Source organism: Capronia coronata (assembly GCF_000585585.1).
Source record: "Capronia coronata CBS 617.96 chromosome Unknown acBCG-supercont1.5, whole genome shotgun sequence".
NCBI lineage: Eukaryota > Fungi > Ascomycota > Eurotiomycetes > Chaetothyriales > Herpotrichiellaceae > Capronia > Capronia coronata.
The window spans coordinates 204,356-222,619 of NW_006912897.1; the positions used below are offsets into that span (position 1 = coordinate 204,356).

Genomic DNA, 18,264 nt, shown 5'->3' on the forward strand with positions numbered 1-18,264 from the left:
GTGCGGCAGCCACTGGCCTCGTACCAGTACGTATAAAATAATTGTATTTATGCAGATTAGGTGTCTCTGATGGCCCCCGCAGTGAGATTAGGCGAGGTCCAAGTTGTGCAGGGCCTGGGCACCAGCCACAGTGACTTGGCGTCGTCAACCCCTGACTTCCAGATGTACAGAGTTAGTACGGCCCTAACACGACTTAGTAGTACTCGGCGTACTACGTACTACGAAGGTACTATATCATCTATCGACCTACCTACGTAACATGGGTGCTGCGTCCTTCCCAACATCCCAAATATCCAAACACCCAACACCCAATATCCTAATGAACCCTCACACAGATTCCAGTTGGCCTCAGCAAGCAAGCTTTCATTCCAAGACTACTAGTTCTATTATTTGTTTCCTCCGACCCTAGATCAAGTCACTGTGACTACCTGCGTCGGGCGATACACCCACCTATCCTTCCACTCTTTGTGCATTGGTCTCACTTGCGCCAAAGATTCGGCATTGATCCCCCGACGTCTCGACCGAGACATTCTCCGTTGCATTCCCGCTATCCAGGTCACAGAAGAGTTCTTTCAATCGTCCTAGTCCTCGACTCCGACTCATGGCTTCAACGGAGAGCCCAGCGCGCGCTCATGGTATCCAGTCGCACCACCTCTTCTTCTCCTCTCAACTGCTGACCACAAATTTAGATCGGCATGTCCGCCGCCGTCCCTTTACAACGTGGATGCGCAGGCTCGCGAACCTCAAGACCCTTCATGTCGATTCGAGCGAGACCCTTCCTAGCCCGAAGCGATCCAATCTCCCCATGACGATCAAATCCAAGAAGGGCAACATTGCGAAGAATAATCCCTATCCTTTGTCGTCACGGCCCGAAGCCCATAATCCCGGCCATCTGTCCTTCACGGCTCCTCTATCGTCCCAAAGATCAAGACATAGCTCCATTTCGCAGAGTAAGCAGTCGATGTCTGTCTCCCACGATAGCCAGGCTGGCAACAAGTCGAAAGCTCCTACTTTAGCTACACAGGCAGAGACGGCAATGTCAGATGCTGCTCCATCGGGTGTAGGAACCAGTGCTACGGCCGCTAAAACCGATGGCGGAAGGGACAGCACATTCTCGTCTCCTGCCCCTTCGGTGCGGTCTATGGCGACCACTTTGACAACCGTTCAATCTATCGCACCAGGACACAACAATCCCACGGGTCCCATGATGACAAACACTTCTACCACCAGCAATGTGACGCCGCACTATGGCGGGCCACCTGCCACTGCAGTCCCGGCACATCTTGCACCTCATGCGCACCCGACTACCTACCATTCTGCAACTGCCAATAACATGCTCACGGATGACGCCTCAATTCTGACCTTGGCATCCTCCTCGAAACGGCGCCGGCGAAATTCAGTGGATACCAATGCCTCCATGAAGGCTCTTGCCCCAGCGTCTATGTTTGGTGGGAGTCGCGAATCCCTTCCTCTTTCTGTTCTGTCCGGCACCGTCATCCACCCTACCACGGACAGTTCGTCGATTCGAGAAGGCAGTGGCGCCGTCCACGCGCGCTCCAACTTCAGCGCCGAACGTGCCAGTTTGATTTCGGCGTCCGGCGTCACCGCTCCCGCCCTGGCAAGCGAGCGCAACAGTTACATCGGCAGCAAGTACGGCGATGGCGCTAGCGTGCGCAGTGGCCTCCTGGGCGGAGGTCATGGGCAGACTGACAGCATGAGCGGCAGCATCGGCGGATATCGCGAGAAGGAAAGGGAAAGAGAGCGTGAGAAGGACCGGGAAAATGGAATGGTCACTGCGCCGACAAGCCCACTGGTTGATGGGCCCGGTGGGGGATCCCAATACACTTCGGCTCTCGGGGAATTGGGCAAGGAGAAAGCCGGTCAAATCGATGCCTAAGATACTGGGGAGAGACAGGTTGGCGGCGAGAGTGGCTGGGATAGTAGGAAATCTACTGCGGTTCTCGGCGCTTCGCATGGACTTGTGGACACATAAGAACGAAAGGTTCACGGCACAAGACCTTCAATCAACGGCGCAACAAAATGCAACAGCTCCGTAATATGGATCGTCGTGGCATCGCAGGATAGGGGAGGATGAGTGGATGAGTGAGTTGATGTGACTTCAGTGCCTGGCTTGCACATGGCTGTGAGCGAGCATGGCTACCGGCGCTTTTCTTCGGCGAGAGACGATATTGTTTGCATCTCGGGGCTGGCCTATCGGTGTAAGAGGAACTATGATACCCCCTTCTTTCTTTTTTATGAAAAGTTGTCGAGGCTCCAGGGCAGGGAATGCGGAGCTGGTATGTCGGTGTGGGTAAAACATGCGGCAGGAATGGCCACCTTCATGGCTATGTTTGTGCTTGTGCTTGCGCTTGTGCCTTTGCTTATGACTATGGCTACGGCTACCTATGTACTATTATTGATTGAAGTGGCAGGCATCGAAATGGCCTGGCCGGACCGCACTGCACCCGCGATACTAGTATCGTGATATGCGCACGGTAGGGGGCAGTCATCGGATAGAGAACAAACAAAAGCTACTGGGACGTTTCAAGCATACCCACTTATGGTATACCATGCAGCTCGTACACTAGCAGAGTACTATGTTGAAGGAGCGATGCATCTTCTATTGATTGAGAAGGCACGCGTGCCATTGACAGGAAAGATAGCCGGTACTTGTAACTAGTACGCGTGTAACATGGACGTCCATTTTCTTCATGACTTCAAGACCAGCTTGGGTGGAAGCAGAGTCTGTGAATGCAGATACCAGGAATGGCGATCAATCCGCATTCGTGGCTAGTCTTTATCAGGTGCAATAGATTCGACCTTGGACATTGACCCGTTCATTCCTTCATGGCCGCTCTGTGCAGCGAGGCGAAGAGCGGATGAGGATGATGCCCATGCCATCGCCATCATGTGCGTCCGGAAGGCTGTCGGTTTCTGTCGGAAATAGTTGAGTGCTCATGGTGGACTGACTCATGGCAAGCCCCGTGTAAGCTGATGCTCCTGTGCCAGCAATCAGTCGTGATGCAAAGCCGTGAGGTGCTTCAAGGCCTTCTAGAAAGCTATTGCGCCCTCGTTGTAGCGCGTTCTCCTCGGCAAGGGCACTGCCGATGTTTGTTTTTCCGAGACCGACGCAGTGAGAGGCAATGCAGCGCTGGGAGGTCCAGAGCAAGGGCATGACGGCCGGCCGGCCAGCCAGCCAGCTGATACCGCCCAAGAATGCCCTGAAAGACTTCGACAAATAAGTGTCTCAGCTCTCAAGGAAGAGCCTTGTTCGAAGAAGGGTGCCCGCGATATTGGCACTCTTCGAGCAGAGCAAAAAGACGAAGGAATGGAAATTGATGTCGTTCTTTTGCGGCATTTTCTTTTCCACTTCCAAAGTGCGAAAGACTGTAGATGATATAGATGGTCACTGTTTCGCCTAATCACGGGGTGTTTAGCTTGTTGGTTCGACGCCTGTGGACCTCTTTTCAGGTATGATATTGAGTCAAGATTCTGGTCCTGTGGCAAAAGAACTGATTGCTATATTGCGTGTCTTTCCTGTTTCAGTCTCCGAAATACACCAAAACGAGCGTCGTTGAGATTGGGCATGGTCCAGGAGTGCACTGAGTGCCCTGCTCAAACCGTTGAACTTCAATGAGAGGGGGCAATGATGGATATATCGATTTAAACAAAACAACTGATAGGCAGCGTTATCAGGGGGCCAATGCAAATATCAATGACACTTCAGAGAAGAGGTGACATAGATCGCTGGCCAGTCATGATTCTGTAGAACTGAGCGGCCAGTGAAACTGTGTCATTGTGTTGTTCCTAAGTCAGTAAGATCGTTATGCATCACATAAGTCATGTCGACACTCGCTAGCAGTTTCTAACATGTCTTGAGCACACCGCAACCATCACGGCGGAATTAGGCTTAAAACTGATCTGCCACAACATGTCAGTACGAAAGCCCCACGGCTGTGGAAGAGGGACCAAAACCAACCTAATGTCATGCTCATGCTGACATCCGTGTTCTCAACCATCTGGGTGAACTCCTCGAAGCTGATCTTCCCGTCGCCATCCTTGTCAGCCTCCATAATAGTCTTGTCCACGATCTGCTGAAGCTGCTGATCTTTCAAATTACTCCCGACCATCATCTTGAGCACGATAAACAACTCTCCATTAGAGATGTAGCCGTCTCGATCGATGTCGTAGACTTTGAACGCGAACTTGAGTTTCTCTTCTTTGTTGCCCTTGGACGAGAAGGCCGACAGACCCAGGACGAACTCTTGAAAGTCCACGTCGCCTCCACCGTCTTCGTCGAAGATAGCGATCATTCTGCCGACATTGTTAGAGATGCACGGGCGAACGACCAGCAACTGCCGATGCGGAGAGTGTGTACCTCGTGGCCAAGGGGTTGGAGGATACTTGTGGTAACGACAAGAACTCTTCTCTCTCAATGGTACCGCTGTTGTCCTGTCCCATACCATCAGTGCCGTCAAGGTAAAGTTATTTGGCGCAGTGTGTACCTTGTCCAGTTTCATGAACCTCTTCCGCAGTCTGTCTACTTCATCTCGATCGACTAAAGCGGTCGCTGTCAGCACCCACTCACTTGGCCCTCCGGCGTAGTGTTTGGTCGAATGCGCCTGCGCAGGGTCCTGGATGGGAGAGGCTCAAACGCACAGTTGGAGAAAGAGACAATGTTGTCAAGGATTTGAGAGCCGGTGACAGTCTGCCTTCTGCGAGCGTCGTAGAGCGCGGCATTGTTGGGTTCGGCGATGGTGCCGGCTTGAGCGCCGTATGCTGGCGTAGCCATAATGGGAGTCGAAGGCCGTCAGGAGAGAGGATCGATTGAGGTGGGGAGCAGATACTACGGCGACACGGGAGTTTGCAAGGACGAAATAGCGTCAACAATGAAAGAATCAGAGTGGTCAATTCTGTTGGTAAAGGATGAGTAGGTATTGAAGAAACTATCTGGCAGATAAGTGAGTGAGTGTATGCGCGGCTGATGAGAGCAAGAGATGGACCCCGGACTCAGATGGTTGTTGTGGTAGTACCGCCCGCCTTCGCCTTCGCCCTCATCTTGAACTGCGTACTAACCTGCAGCGAAGGCTGAAAGGTGCAAGGCCGTCACACAGCACTAGCCACAGGGCCTCTAGCCACAATATCAAGTGATCTAGACTGGTCATGTTGCGCCACAGTGAGCTAGAACTGAAACGGGCAACAATTCAGGGGCACGCCAAGAGGGAAAATCTTGCACAACCGCATGGCACCACACCAACGACTGGAATGGATTGTAAAAGCTGAAATGTCACACACCGAGGCCACGGTTGATGATACCCTTTGATGATAACCTCACACTTGGATGCAGGGTCATCTAAGGTACCAAACTTTCTGGCTTACTACCTGTAAGCAGGTAATAATGGGCGAGTTGTGTGGCCGGATGATTCGCTAGCTGCTTTATGCTCCTCCGTAGTGCATTTGGTGGTCCAAAGTAGTGCCAGACACAGGTGCATTTGGCTCTCCTCCTACCATTCCAATATTACAGAGGGACCTCCTAGCCAGCACCTATTAGGGTGCCTAGCAATAGCCACGACCAGGTGGTCTGTAGGCTTGTTGCCGTGTGGTTCCTTACCTAGATCCATACCTCTAGGTGCTTTCGGCAGGGTGCCCGAGCGTTAGTTAGCAATCGCTGTCACGCCTGGAGCCTCACTCTGTAGGCAGGAAATTGTTGTGCATCACCCAACTCCTTTCAGCCATAGGTCATCATAATCATCATTCTGTCACTCTCACTCTCACTCACAGCACTCAGACTGCACTGACTGCACTGCGCCATCTCTGAGCTTATCCCTCCCGCCTACTGAGAGTGCATCTCCTTCCCCCCACGCTTCCCAACCTGCAAACCTGCACTTTTCACTCCCTCACACACGCTCAACCACCGCACCCAGCTGCAGCTGCAAAATCCTTCAACCATCAAAAACGTCCACACCCCACGACTTTATTATCGTTCTGAGACGATAGTTCATCTCAGTGCATCAAGCGCTACATTCTCATGCTGGTTTGCTGAATTATTGACCACTTCTACTCTACTTTTGGGTGTGGTGGTGCTCCGGCCGGCGTTGGTCCTCCTTCATGAGGTTGTCGCCTAAAAGCGTCCATGTCGCGCGCGGCAGGCAGGCACACCCGCCCCAAGAAACTCAACGCCAAACAAAATGTCCCGATCTTTCGTGAGGATCAAGTCGATTCTCTCGTCGACTATGACCTCCAACGTGCTGCAATAGAAACTGGTGTTGAAAAGGCTGAGGAATCGGTATGTGGCCGCCTGCAGCCCGTTTTGAATTCCCTTCGTGCCCTGTTCAATTCTGCTTCATCTTCTTGTCGCTCTGTCCTCTTCCTCTTGCTTAGTCACCACCGCGCCTTGGCAAAACACCCTCCGGATCTCCCACCCACTCCGTCCCCATGCTAACCAGTCATGCTTCACAGGAATACCATCTTCAACAAGCCATAAAAGCAGCTGAGGCGAACAAAGCCGACACCAAACCCAAAGATGCTTACATTCCCACTCCACCTACCGTTGCCAGTGATATTCAGTATGACGTTCTGTATCCCAAGGGGTTCCAGCAACCTGCAACGTACATCCGCTTTTCAGCCACAGTCGAAGACTGTTCTGGAGTGGCATATTGCATGGATGAAGAGGATGAGGCTGCATGGAAATCCATGAATAGCAACTTACCTCCTGGACAGCCGCCTTGCACGGAAGATCAATTCGAAGAGGTCATGAACTTTTTCGAAGAGACCGCTCAGGCGAAGCAACCGTTTGCCGCTGTCGACAATCCTCCCGTCTTACCTTTAGAAGAGCTGCAAGAACAGTTCGATGAGGACACACCTGCCCACGTTCGCATCCTTTCCCAGTATGTATATGACCACTGGAAAACCAGGCGCACAGCCACTGGTAATCGTCCGTTGGCTCCTCGTCTGAAATTCGAGACCGGTCAAGAATCCGACGACTCAGACCCGTATGTATGCTTCAGAAGAAGAGAGCTGCGCCAGATCCGCAAGACGAGGAATCGCGATGCTCAGAGCGCCGAAAAGCTGCGCAAATTGCGGCTTGAGCTTGAAACTGCCCGCGGCATGCTGCTGATGGTCAAGAGAAGAGAACTGCTGCGTAAAGAATGTCTCGAAGTCGACCGGCAGCTGTTCGAGCAACGGCTTGCCTTCAGAGACACCAAGAGAAAGTTGGGCATCAAAGGCGATGAAGAACTTCTCGTCAACCAAAAGGTAAATCTTGCCGCTCCGAGCAAGAGAGTTTCCCAGACTTACCTAGCCGCGCAGAAGCAGAAATTGCCACCCGGCATGACCGCCAACCAAGCCGCCCTCGCGCAACAATTGCGGATGCCTATGGCACCTGGTCCGGGCCCTGAACTCCGCACACTGGAGGATGTCACCGCTGCTAGAGAACGTGAGATCCAAAAAGAGATCCAAACCAATATCGAAAAACACATCAGATGGAATGAAGGCTTCGTCGACAAGACCATGACGCCACTCACCCCGGAGCACGAAGAAGACTATCCATCGCCGGATGGCCTCTTCAGAGAAGCCATGGCTGCGACCGAGTATCTTCCCACACCACCTGCTAGCATCTCGGATGATGAGGCGCAGCAACCACGTGAAGGTTCGGATGTGGTGATGAAGGATGTGTCACGGCCTTCCACACCTTTCCGCTACGCCAGTCCCGGTGACGACGAGACCGTTGGGCACATGCCATCTTTCCGGCGGAGGATGGGTAGAGGTGGACGCATTATGATCGATCGCAAACTTCCTCGGATGAAGCGAGACTTTTCGGGAGATGATAGATTCAAATTCGACTCCGATGATGAGGAAGTGCGGGATGTCGAACCGTCGGAAGAATCTATGTTCCCTCGATTAGTTCAGCGAGCATACCTTCTGGGCAACGCTCGGCCAACCGATGCTCAAGCAATGTCAGCCAGAAGAGCTCAACTCGAGACCGGTGGTCCGAGTCAGTCACCTGCGCCCCCCAACCCGCAAGTGACACCCGTACCTTCTTGAATGTTCCGGTTCTTGGAAAAATTTTTTGCGGCCGTCATCGAGAGCACAATTCAAAAACTCTCGTCTCAACGCTCGGGTGAAGTTCGACCTTGTCAGCGTTACCGGGCCACTTGGATGCAGCTCACGGTTTGCCAACCGCGAGGAGCGGTGTTGTTTTTGCAGATACTCATTGTACATATTATCGAGGCCAGCGCCTCTGTCATTCCAGATAATGACTATTCGAACTCAAGACGTCATCGATGCTTTTCTTTTTTCGCTGCCTTTTCTGAAAGGATCTCCGTGTTGGAATCGTACTTTCGCTTGGACTGGCCAACGGCCAGTTCTTCGGACTTTTGCTTGATGTGGGACTGGCATAGGATAATCAACTGCCGCAGAACCTCTTTTTCGCCCATTCTGACCTGGAGTGCCATAGAGTATCGCCGTGGGTCACAAGCGGCTGGCACGGTAGAGGTTGTGGAGTTGGAGTGCAATGCATCCAGGATGGCCTGGTCCGCTTCATGACTAGTGCCATACTCTGACAACTTCTTGGTGAGCACCGCTTGTAGCAGGGCGGCTTCCTCGATTGTGACTGCGTCCTTCGGCTTCTTGACGGCTTTGGCGTCATTTTCGTGTACACAGAGCGCTCGCAGAAGCATGTGTAGCTGCCCAGACAGGGTGTCTTCCAGGCGCCGCACATTTGGATCGGGCCGGGGAATGGAATAACCATCGTCAATGAGACCGATTTCATCAAGCTGCTGCTCACGGTCTAGCCATGCTTTATTCTCCTTGTTGTGTTTCTTCCCAGCCACCTCCAGGAGAAGGTGATGTGAGAACTCGACGACATCAAATTGGGCATAGTTGTCGGTGGTGTACCCATACATTCGAACAAGGTCAGAGCGTGGCAAGGGGCCGTAATCATTGAAAATCTGCTCGCCTGCAGATATTGGCTTGGTGGCCTTCATGACAAGATAGTCCGTTTCTTGAAACAGGCGAGCCTGTTGTTAATGGAGGTCAGCCTTATTCCAATATTTGTGTGAGTGCGTGGGCTCAACGAACGTTATTTCTGTCGGCATCCGCATTCAGCATATCAGCGAAGGGCACCATGCCCTTAAACGGCTCGTCTTCATCGTCCTCTTCAAAGTCGTCCTCAGACGAGGCGTCGCCATCATCGGGTTTCGGGTCGTCCCTGTCGATATCAAAAGCGTATGCCATGATCAAGCTGCCAGCCATATGTGCAAGCTTGATCAGCTCCGCAGTTCGTTCGGATGGGGTGGCTCCGGGGACAGGAAACAGACCAGGATGTGCTAGCATGACAGGGATGATGGTCTGCCGCCACAACTCCTCAGCCTGCTCTCTTCCAATCTTGTGGACTACTGCACTGGCTTGTAACTCGGCGAGCTCAGCACTGTTCCAAAACATAAGAGTATCGAAAGTGGTAGGAAGGACTTTGAAGTATGGGTGCCATGGAGATTTGTCTTTCCGAAGGAATTCATAGATTATGGTGACAATCAAGGGTGGCCATGCTCCGGTGTCTTCCAGGGACTGGAGAACTGAAGGTGGGATGTTTGATGTCGTCGTCGTGAGCACCATTGATCGAGGCACTGCGAACAGCTCCTCGTCTTCCGCGATGTCTTGTATCGCCACTAAGCAATGGTCATCAGCACCCGAGTCAGCAGAGAAGTAAGATGAGCGTACCGGCTGCTCTCCCAGCGTTTGTCCTCCTCAGATCCCGCAACTGCACCTTGTGACTTAGCCGAGTTCCATCAGCCGCGGTGAACCAGTGGACGAACTCGGCGCTGGATTGATCAAAGTCCATGCCGTCCGCACTCAGGGGGGAAATCCCCATGACAAACGAAGTCCTTTTACAGACCAAAAGCAAACCAGACGAAGGATCTGCTTGCACGGGAAACTGAGCGGATTTGACAGAGAGTGGTAAGAGAGCGTTCGTTGTAGTGGGAGGACTCGAAGTCATTCGAAGGACACCGCTTTGCGCGCCAAGCGATCGGCTTTTTGGAACAAGCGACGCAGTCTCTGTCTCCGCACAGATTACTAAGCGGGGAACGCGAACGGACTGCGCCATTCATAAAGTTGTTCTGTCCATCCCACTGGCACGTCATGGAATCCTCTTCGAGGTTTGCAGCGTAGAGCCTCGTGGTACTAGTAACGATTTCCTCAACCAACAAGCGCAACCTGCCACCCCTGCTGGCTCAGTTCAGGCAAAATCCCGCGGTCTGTCGGTCGTCCACAATGATTGCCATCGGCCTTGAAGGCTCTGCCAACAAGCTGGGGGTTGGCGTGATCCTACAGCCCTCCAAAGGCGGCCCAGCGCAAATCTTGTCCAATATCAGAGACACCTATGTCTCGCCTCCGGGAGAAGGGTTTCTTCCCAAGGACACGGCCAAGCATCATCGTGCTCATGTCGCACGCCTAGTCAAGCAAGCACTGACCCAAGCTGGCGTGAGGATCCAGGATGTTGACTGTATTTGCTACACCAAAGGACCTGGAATGGGGGCTCCATTACAAAGTGTGGCTGTGGCGGCGAGAACATTGAGCATCTTGTGGAACAAGCCTCTGGTCGGCGTCAATCACTGCGTTGGCCACATTGAGATGGGGCGAGAGATTACCGGAGCAGCTAACCCTGTTGTTTTATATGTTTCAGGCGGCAATACGCAAGTCATCGCTTACAGTACCCAGCGGTATCGCATATTTGGGGAGGCTCTGGATATTGCGGTTGGGAACTGCCTTGACAGATTCGCGCGGACACTGAACATCTCGAATGACCCTGCTCCCGGCTACAACATTGAGCAGCTGGCGAAGAAAGGAAGAGTGTTGGTGGACCTTCCGTACGCGGTCAAGGGAATGGATTGTTCATTTAGCGGAATTCTTGCCCAGGTCGACGAACTTGCTGGCCAGATGAAAGCGGGCACCCTAAAAGATCCCAGCACCGGTGACGCAGTCACTCCCGAGGATCTCTGCTTCTCTCTACAGGAGACTGTTTTTGCCATGCTTGTGGAGATCACCGAGAGAGCCATGGCTCATGTTGGCTCTAAGCAGGTGCTTATTGTCGGCGGCGTAGGTTGCAATGAGAGACTACAGGATATGATGGGGACCATGGCAAGGGACAGAGGTGGTAGCGTCTACGCTACCGACGAAAGATTCTGCATTGACAATGGTATCATGATCGCTCACGCCGGTCTCCTCGCTTATCGAACCGGCTTCGAAACTCCTCTAGAGGAGAGCACCTGCACACAAAGATTTCGAACAGACGATGTCCATGTCGCGTGGAGAGAAGACTGAAACCGAACAAAACGACCATGCTTGCCCAGCACTCCTTCCCGACCATCGGAACCACGCAATCAAGACGGGTCCCGGCTCCTCGTTTAATCGTCCAATCATGAAATCGTTGATACCCGAAATGCAAAAGACCAGAGCCGCATGGCTCAGCAGTCCATTCGTCGACGTTATTGAGCTGCCTGGAATTGGGGCACTGGCTTGAACGATATTGTGGTTACATACTACGCCACAACGGTTAGTGACTTCTTACGCAACCGTTCTGAGAATCTTACCTTTTTCTTGTACCGCGTGGTGACACTTGTTGCCAGCACCCCGTTCTTAACGCTGCTGGTCATGAGATGATTCAAAACTGTGTGGTTGGGCAGTGTTAGGACGCTGTTATCGTCCTTCACTGGGAGGAGACCGTTCAGAATCGACCTGCTCAGGAAAAGAGGTAGAGCTGGTGGCGCTGGCGCTTCTTGAATGACTCGCACTGCGTTGTGATACCGGACGTCGTCTTCCGGAAGATCAACATCAACCAAAGCTTGTGGGACGAGCTGTCGAAAATCGCCGGAAGGGATCTCTTCGGCTTGGGGCTCCACCAACCCAGTATCCTCAGGCGTCTGATCACCAGATCGACCATGTTCATGCTCGGACAGGGCGAGAACCGTTGATTTACCGCCATGCTGAGTGCTCTCTCTCCTGGGCTTTGTAAGGTCTTCTGTCGCAATTTCGATATAATTGACTAGAAAGTTGTTGAAGTCGACCGCAGTTGGAAGATCTGGGCTTGTGACCATCTCGCCGTCTACTACGAATTTGAGATGATGTGTCCCTGATGGAAGGTTGATTGTGGTGAACATGCCAGGGCCATTCTTTCTGTTGTCATGTTAGCGGGCTATCGCAAGGTGTGCCGGGAAAACATGTACGAATCTGGGCTGAAGGAATGACAATATGTCTTGAGGGACGAGGACTGGCCGATCCCAGGTGTTTGCCGGTATGGTAGAGTGGAAAGATTGGCGTGTCTCAGAAAAACAACAAAGGAATTCCCGGAACGTACCTCGGATGAAGCCTGTATTTCTTTTCCCAATTGGCAAAAGTGCCCGTGACGTAGACTTTGTTTCCGCCATGGTTCCATTCGATGACAGTAGGAACGGTTTGAGCGGTAGCAGTATCCACGGCAAATGGCTGCAGCTCCTCTCCCACCTCTTCCTCAGATTGCGTGGTGGTACTCAGCATGGAACTTTTCCTGGTCGTCTGAGGCTCGATAGCGGAGAGAGGCTCGTCCGTCTCGAAGATTGGGACGTCCGCATTTCCTCGATCGACTGGCAACAGAGCAGGCGATTCCGGGATAGGTACATCTGCGATAGGAAGAGGGAGGCGGGGAGGCCGCAACTGAGCGATCGGCGTATATCGTCGGTCCTGGTAGGTGTTGTTGGGTTCTTCGACAGATTCCTCAGCTGAATCCTGCTTGCTTCTTGACATGGGCACGTCGACTGGGCCTGATGCCTTTGGCACGGGCACAGGCGGCTGATGTTTTGGTCGTTGTTCCAACTCATTTCTCTTCTCGCGTGAGGCTCTCGAGGATGACCTCTCCACCTTGGCGGATCTGGCATGTTGATCTGGCGATGAGGCTTGAAGATATTGCTGCAAGGCAGGCTTTTCCAGATGTTGGGAAGTCGTTTGCGCAACGGCGGTGTCCTTTGTCGCGGAAGGGTCGACAGGAGTTGACCGGCCTTGAGACAGGGCCTGAATCGAGACTCTACGGGAGATCTTCCGGTCTTTGTCTGCTGGAGGAGCACCGCCAGCTCTCGAAGTCGACCCTTTCTCTGAGGACTGTTGCTGGCCCATTTTGGCTGGCGCAGTTGAGTTTCAATCGAGATTCGACTGTCGTGCGACACGTGGTGGGTAGGGAAATGAGGCCCAAGGCGGGCCACGTCAGGGAGATAGGAAGTCTGAGGAGAACTTCGTGGGCTCCAGATAAATTAGCATCCGGTGTTTCAATTCCAAGAAAGGCGACCCTGGAGCTGGAGGAGAGCGAAGAATGTAAGGGAGAGTCGTAGGCAATTATGCATTCCCCAAGCCTGAGTTTGTGGTGACGTCCCAGTACTAGTGGTAAAGTCACCGGGCCAGGTATTTATTGAGACGGGGAACGGAGGGAGAGGGGCGCTAGGTGCAAAGCAACAAGAGGTTGCGCTAGGTCCTGGGATAAGAGCTGGGAGAGAGTTTTAGTTAAACGTCAGTGAATATGCCATGGCATCTGCAGCTTAAACAAAGGAGCCTAGGGCCTGAGGAGCCCACGTTATTAGCCTCCCGGAGGCTTTATTGGGGAGACCATGGGCGGAAGTGTGGGGAGGGCTTTTGGGACCAGAGGGCGTCTCTCTGTGATCCAATAATGGTGATGACAGCAACCACCAAAGTCCCTAAAGTCTGACCACAACACAATTCATTGACTTGTTCCTCCCCTGTCCCTCATATCGCACCTTTGGCAGGTTACACAACACATGACTTTGAATAACTTAAAGCTGGGTCGACCATTCATCGACATCCCTTCATCCATCAACCGTCTCTTGGATCATGATTCAATCGAGGGGATGCCGACCGACTCAAAGAGGCATCATTGGGTCGCCATCACAACCACCGTGCTTTACTATGCAGTCTATCCTTTTTACCTGGTGCTGAGGGCGCTATGGTACATTTTGGTATTGCTATCAACTCCTTTTGTGTCCATTGGACGCGTTTTAGGGCATATTTCATTGATTCCATGGCGCATTTTTGCACGTTTCGAGGTCGGTCACTCCGCTCAACTCACGGGTCCGACTGACATCTTCACAGGCAGTCTGGTATTTTTTGGGTTGCGCAATCTTGCTCGGAATCCTTCTCGGGCTCATTTTGCATTTCACCATGCTGGGATTCGTCGTGCTTTTCGACCTCGACCGCAAAACTTCCCCGCAACCGATCCCACCGAAGGGACATGATGCTATATCTTACAGGAAGGCGAGAGAAGCAAAGAAGCAGAAGCTGGAAGAACAACGAAGGCAAGCTGTGCAGGCCAGGTTGATCGCCTCCCAGCCTCTGATTCAAGCAGTCGGGAGAGACGTCCGCAAGATCCCGCTCTCTGGGCCATCTAGCAGTCCGTTGAGCCCAAGTCTTTCTGGACCTGGCAGACCAGGTCTCCTGCAGGAGACCATTCTCGAGCACAGTGAAGAAGACGACACAGAGTCTGTATTCTAGGACACGTGTGGAGGTCGGCGTAACCCTGCTGTGACCAGAGCTTGCTGGAAGAGATCTTTGCATCTGACTCGACTTCCCAATCTCGCGCATAATAGAAAAGCGCCGCTCAGTTTACGGTGTAAGCTGTACGTCTCCTCTGGAGGCGGCGCCAACCTCTCTCTCAGCATGACAGGGATGAGGCCACGAACACGGTCGGTGATTGTCTGGTTCTCGAAGTTGTAAAGATCAGGGGCAGAGTCCATGAAAGGTTCGGCAAGCGTCATGACCGAGTCAATGTGAGCATTCATCATAGGCTTGGATTCATAGCCGGTGAGGTAGCCTAGTTGTATCGACAGGTCTCTGCAAGCAATGCGGTCTTTTCTGGAAGCTGCGTCCAGAACCTTGGTGTAGAGCTCAATGAAGGTTGCCGGATATTCCCTTGACGCTCCGAAGTCCAGCAGCTCCAGCTTGTTCGTTCTGGCATTATAGAGGAAATTGGTCCAGTTCGGATCTGTCTGCATGTACCTGAACTCGGTGATCTCTCTCAAGCACAGGCGCAGGATCTGCGTTCCAATCCAGTCTTTTTGCTCCTGTGTAAAGTTCCGTATCTTGGTGACGGCGACTCCTTCCATGCGTTCCATCGTCAGAACCTGCTTCCCAGATGCCTCATCAATGATTTCCGGGACGGTAAAGACCTCTTGATCATCTGCCAGCAGCCGTCGGAACCGTTTCGCGGCTTCAGCCTCCCGCACATAGTCGCATTCCCATCCCAACTCGGTACGGGCGTTGGCAATGGTTCTGTCCAAGTACAGCCCCTTTGGTAACAAGCGAGACGCGGTCAGGAGTAACGAGAGATTGTTGAGATCGGAGGATATTGAATCGGCCACACCCGGATACTGAACTTTGACGGCAACTCGGCGTCCATCTTTCAAGACGGCCCCATGTACTTGGCCAATGGAGGCAGCAGCCATCGGACGCTCCTCGAACTCCTCGAATAAAGCACGCCAATTGGGACCCAGGTTGGTGGCGATCACTACGTCTCGTTGCGAGGCGGGCATGTAGTCCGCACTGTCTTGAACGCGCTGGAGCACTTCATGGATGGGCTTGGGTAGTAGCTTTGCGTCTTGAAAGCTCATCATTTGGCCCAACTTCAAGGCAGCGCCTCGCATTTTGGACAATTTCGCGACCAGACGTTCCATGTTCGCGGCGCTCAGCATCACAGACCCATCTGGGCCGCCTGATCGACTGATACTTTCACTGACTGCTCCAAACGCCATCGACGCCGCTAGTCCCCCATACTCAAAAAGACGGCCAAATCTCGTTGCTGGGATCTTCGACTCACGCATCTGGTATGGCTGCACATTTCGCGCTGGCGGTGTCTAGAGCATCTGTCAGCTGATCAGTCAGAGTCATCCATATTGGATGGTATACCAGACTTACTTTGACCTTCTGTGCGTCTCTGGCCATATCAGCGGCCAACTCTCGAATGCTGTCCGTCTCCCCATTTGACCTCTGTTGCGGATTGAGTCTTGTTGTATGAAACTGCCGCTTGCCTCCCGGGCCATAGCCTGAATGTCCTGTCTTTTTGGCTAGAAGTTTGGCATGTTTGGGATTGTGAAAGAGCTGAGCCAGTTGCTCTTCCGTAGGCTCCGACTCAATCTGCTTTGAACCGGAGTAGTACACATCAGCGTTGATGCCTGGAGGAATGTGGGAATCCCCTGCTTGAACGTCATTCTCGGTCTTGGGGACGCGAACGCGAGGTAGAGCTGATAGGACTGGCTTCACACTGTCTGGTGGTTGGTAGAAGATATCTTGTTCTTGGCCAACTGCGAACTCCGCGCCGTCCTCCTGGGGTTTAGGCGGTTCGGCTGTCTGTGCTGGTATTTGATCCTCGGACAGGCGTTGCAGTTTCCTGGCTGCATCTGGAGACAGGGAGCTGTCCAAGGAAGGTTCCGGTATCGTTGATTTGGTGGACGACTTCACTTGCAAGTCTTGACCTGCTTTGTCCCCATTTCCGACTGGATGTTGCGCTGTCTCTCCCGCAGGTCTTCCACTGAAACTCATGCCGTCGCCCGCCTCTTTCCCATTTGAGGTATTTTCTGGAGATATTGTCCCATCTGGCAATGTGACCGTTGTCGGCGTTGCTTGTTCGACATTCAAATCATTTGTGGGAGGCGGTTGGGCGGGTGAGTTCTGCTCAGAAGGCTCGTAGAAATGATCTTGGTAGATGCCTTCTTTCGCGGTCTTTGGAGGACTCTGTGATGAGGCGAAGCGGGAGACAGCCGTGGATAGTATGGGAAGCCCCTGCCTCTTCAGAGCCTTCGCCACAGACGAGGTCTGCCCATAGAGTTTGACTTGGGACAGTCTGATGTCGAAATGCTTCGAGACCACTTTTCGCGAGGCGTTGAAGAGCGCGACAACGTCGAGGATTCTTTTGCCCGACATGACTGAAGGATCTGTCAGAATTCCATGCTCAATACAGCTGAGACACGCAACAGGAAAACACGCAGATGTCCCACTGTTGCGACGTGGAGGTGGTCAATTGAGAGACGAGAAGAGAAGCATCATCGATTGTCGAACTGAAGGACGCACTCGAGGGTTTTCGTTGTCACTCGGAGCTACCGAACCTTCTCCGCACAGCCATTCAGCCTTATAGTAGTAGTATATCTACTGAGATACTCTATACCTACCAGGTAACTACGTACTACTGTATAACTCGCTCCGTACAAGCTGTTCGCTCCAGACACCTTAGACAGCTTCTGGAGCCTATGTGGCAGGATCGTCCATACTATGTGAAAGACCCTGCTGCCAATCGTTTCCACGATGGATGCCCGTGATGCAGAGACACTTCGCGGGCGGATCTTGGATCTCGAGACCCAGCTTCAAACCACCAAGGCTCTGCTTCGGCGCATAGAGGGATCAAAGTTGGGATCTCAAGTCATCGGGAGTACACCCTTCACTGCCCAGGTCTCTCTTCCGTTGGGCCCTTCGACACACAACCTGATGCTCCTGTCAGACTCAGCCTTACCGCTGGGGTCATTCGCATATTCCAACGGGTTGGAGTCTTTCCTCGCCCACCACAAGCCCATCCAGTCCGGCCAACCGCAGCTGTCTTTATTCCACAAATTCCTGAAACTATCCCTTCAATCTGTTGCATATACAACTGTCCCATACGCCGTCGCCGCCTTCCGCGACCCATTGGATCTGATGGACCTGGACAATGACCTGGATGCTTCAACGCCGTGTAACGTGGCGCGAAGAGCCAGCATCGCCCAGGGCCGCGCTCTTTTGAGTGTCTGGGAAAAGGCATTTGCAGCCCCGGCCAAAGCTCACCGCCTCGAGGACTCCGAGGCGGCCGCTGCGATCGAGGTCTTTGCCAGGGACCTGAAAATCGGAGTCTTGTCCTCGGATCCTCTCAAAGTGAATGGGCATCTCGCACCGTTATGGGGCGTGGTTTGTCTTGCTCTCGGGCTGAACCTAGAAGAATCCGGGTACCTGTTCCTGCTTAACCATGCCAAAGCTGTTCTGAGCGCAGCAGTGAGAGCTTCGGTCATGGGACCATATATGGCACAAACCATCCTCGCAGGCCACGATCTACAGGATCTAATTCGCCACAGCTTGGAAAGAGTCTGGTTCCTACAGCCTGAAGATGCCGGGCAGGTCGTACCAACTCTGGATTTGTGGGTGGGAAGACATGAGATGCTGTACAGCCGAATCTTCAACTCATGAGCACTTCCTCAACTATGCTGGAGCCAATCC

The 18,264-nt window shown here is 52.9% G+C and overlaps 8 protein-coding genes across 8 annotated transcripts; 4 read left to right on the forward strand and 4 right to left on the reverse strand.

Moving 5' to 3' along the window:
- Positions 1-601: 601 nt before the first annotated feature.
- A1O1_05761 (uncharacterized protein) lies at positions 602-1,897 on the forward strand (the record flags this gene model as incomplete). Its single annotated transcript, XM_007726645.1, has 2 exons — positions 602-635; positions 690-1,897. The coding sequence occupies 2 exons, from the start codon at positions 602-604 to the stop codon at positions 1,895-1,897; spliced, it is 1,242 nt and encodes a 413-aa protein (XP_007724835.1).
- Positions 1,898-3,910: 2,013 nt separating this feature from the next.
- A1O1_05762 (calcineurin subunit B) lies at positions 3,911-4,792 on the reverse strand (the record flags this gene model as incomplete). The annotated part of the gene is made up of 5 exons (XM_007726646.1): positions 3,911-3,921; positions 3,980-4,314; positions 4,379-4,452; positions 4,506-4,558; positions 4,660-4,792. 5 exons carry the CDS (start codon positions 4,790-4,792, stop codon positions 3,911-3,913), a joined length of 606 nt encoding a protein of 201 aa, XP_007724836.1.
- Positions 4,793-6,133: 1,341 nt separating this feature from the next.
- A1O1_05763 (uncharacterized protein) lies at positions 6,134-8,043 on the forward strand (the record flags this gene model as incomplete). Its single annotated transcript, XM_007726647.1, has 2 exons — positions 6,134-6,286; positions 6,460-8,043. 2 exons carry the CDS (start codon positions 6,134-6,136, stop codon positions 8,041-8,043), a joined length of 1,737 nt encoding a protein of 578 aa, XP_007724837.1.
- Positions 8,044-8,276: 233 nt separating this feature from the next.
- On the reverse strand, positions 8,277-9,868 carry A1O1_05764 (uncharacterized protein; the record flags this gene model as incomplete). The annotated part of the gene is made up of 3 exons (XM_007726648.1): positions 8,277-9,017; positions 9,079-9,665; positions 9,718-9,868. The coding sequence occupies 3 exons, from the start codon at positions 9,866-9,868 to the stop codon at positions 8,277-8,279; spliced, it is 1,479 nt and encodes a 492-aa protein (XP_007724838.1).
- A 401-nt stretch (positions 9,869-10,269) lies between these two features.
- A1O1_05765 (glycoprotein endopeptidase kae1) lies at positions 10,270-11,319 on the forward strand (the record flags this gene model as incomplete). Its single annotated transcript, XM_007726649.1, has 1 exon — positions 10,270-11,319. One exon carries the CDS (start codon positions 10,270-10,272, stop codon positions 11,317-11,319), a length of 1,050 nt encoding a protein of 349 aa, XP_007724839.1.
- Positions 11,320-11,483: 164 nt separating this feature from the next.
- Positions 11,484-13,143, reverse strand: A1O1_05766 (uncharacterized protein; the record flags this gene model as incomplete). The annotated part of the gene is made up of 3 exons (XM_007726650.1): positions 11,484-11,537; positions 11,589-12,171; positions 12,353-13,143. 3 exons carry the CDS (start codon positions 13,141-13,143, stop codon positions 11,484-11,486), a joined length of 1,428 nt encoding a protein of 475 aa, XP_007724840.1.
- Positions 13,144-14,522: 1,379 nt separating this feature from the next.
- On the reverse strand, positions 14,523-16,950 carry A1O1_05767 (aarF domain-containing kinase; the record flags this gene model as incomplete). Its single annotated transcript, XM_007726651.1, has 2 exons — positions 14,523-15,884; positions 15,946-16,950. 2 exons carry the CDS (start codon positions 16,948-16,950, stop codon positions 14,523-14,525), a joined length of 2,367 nt encoding a protein of 788 aa, XP_007724841.1.
- Positions 16,951-17,328: 378 nt separating this feature from the next.
- Positions 17,329-18,234, forward strand: A1O1_05768 (uncharacterized protein; the record flags this gene model as incomplete). The annotated part of the gene is made up of 1 exon (XM_007726652.1): positions 17,329-18,234. One exon carries the CDS (start codon positions 17,329-17,331, stop codon positions 18,232-18,234), a length of 906 nt encoding a protein of 301 aa, XP_007724842.1.
- Positions 18,235-18,264: the final 30 nt, after the last annotated feature.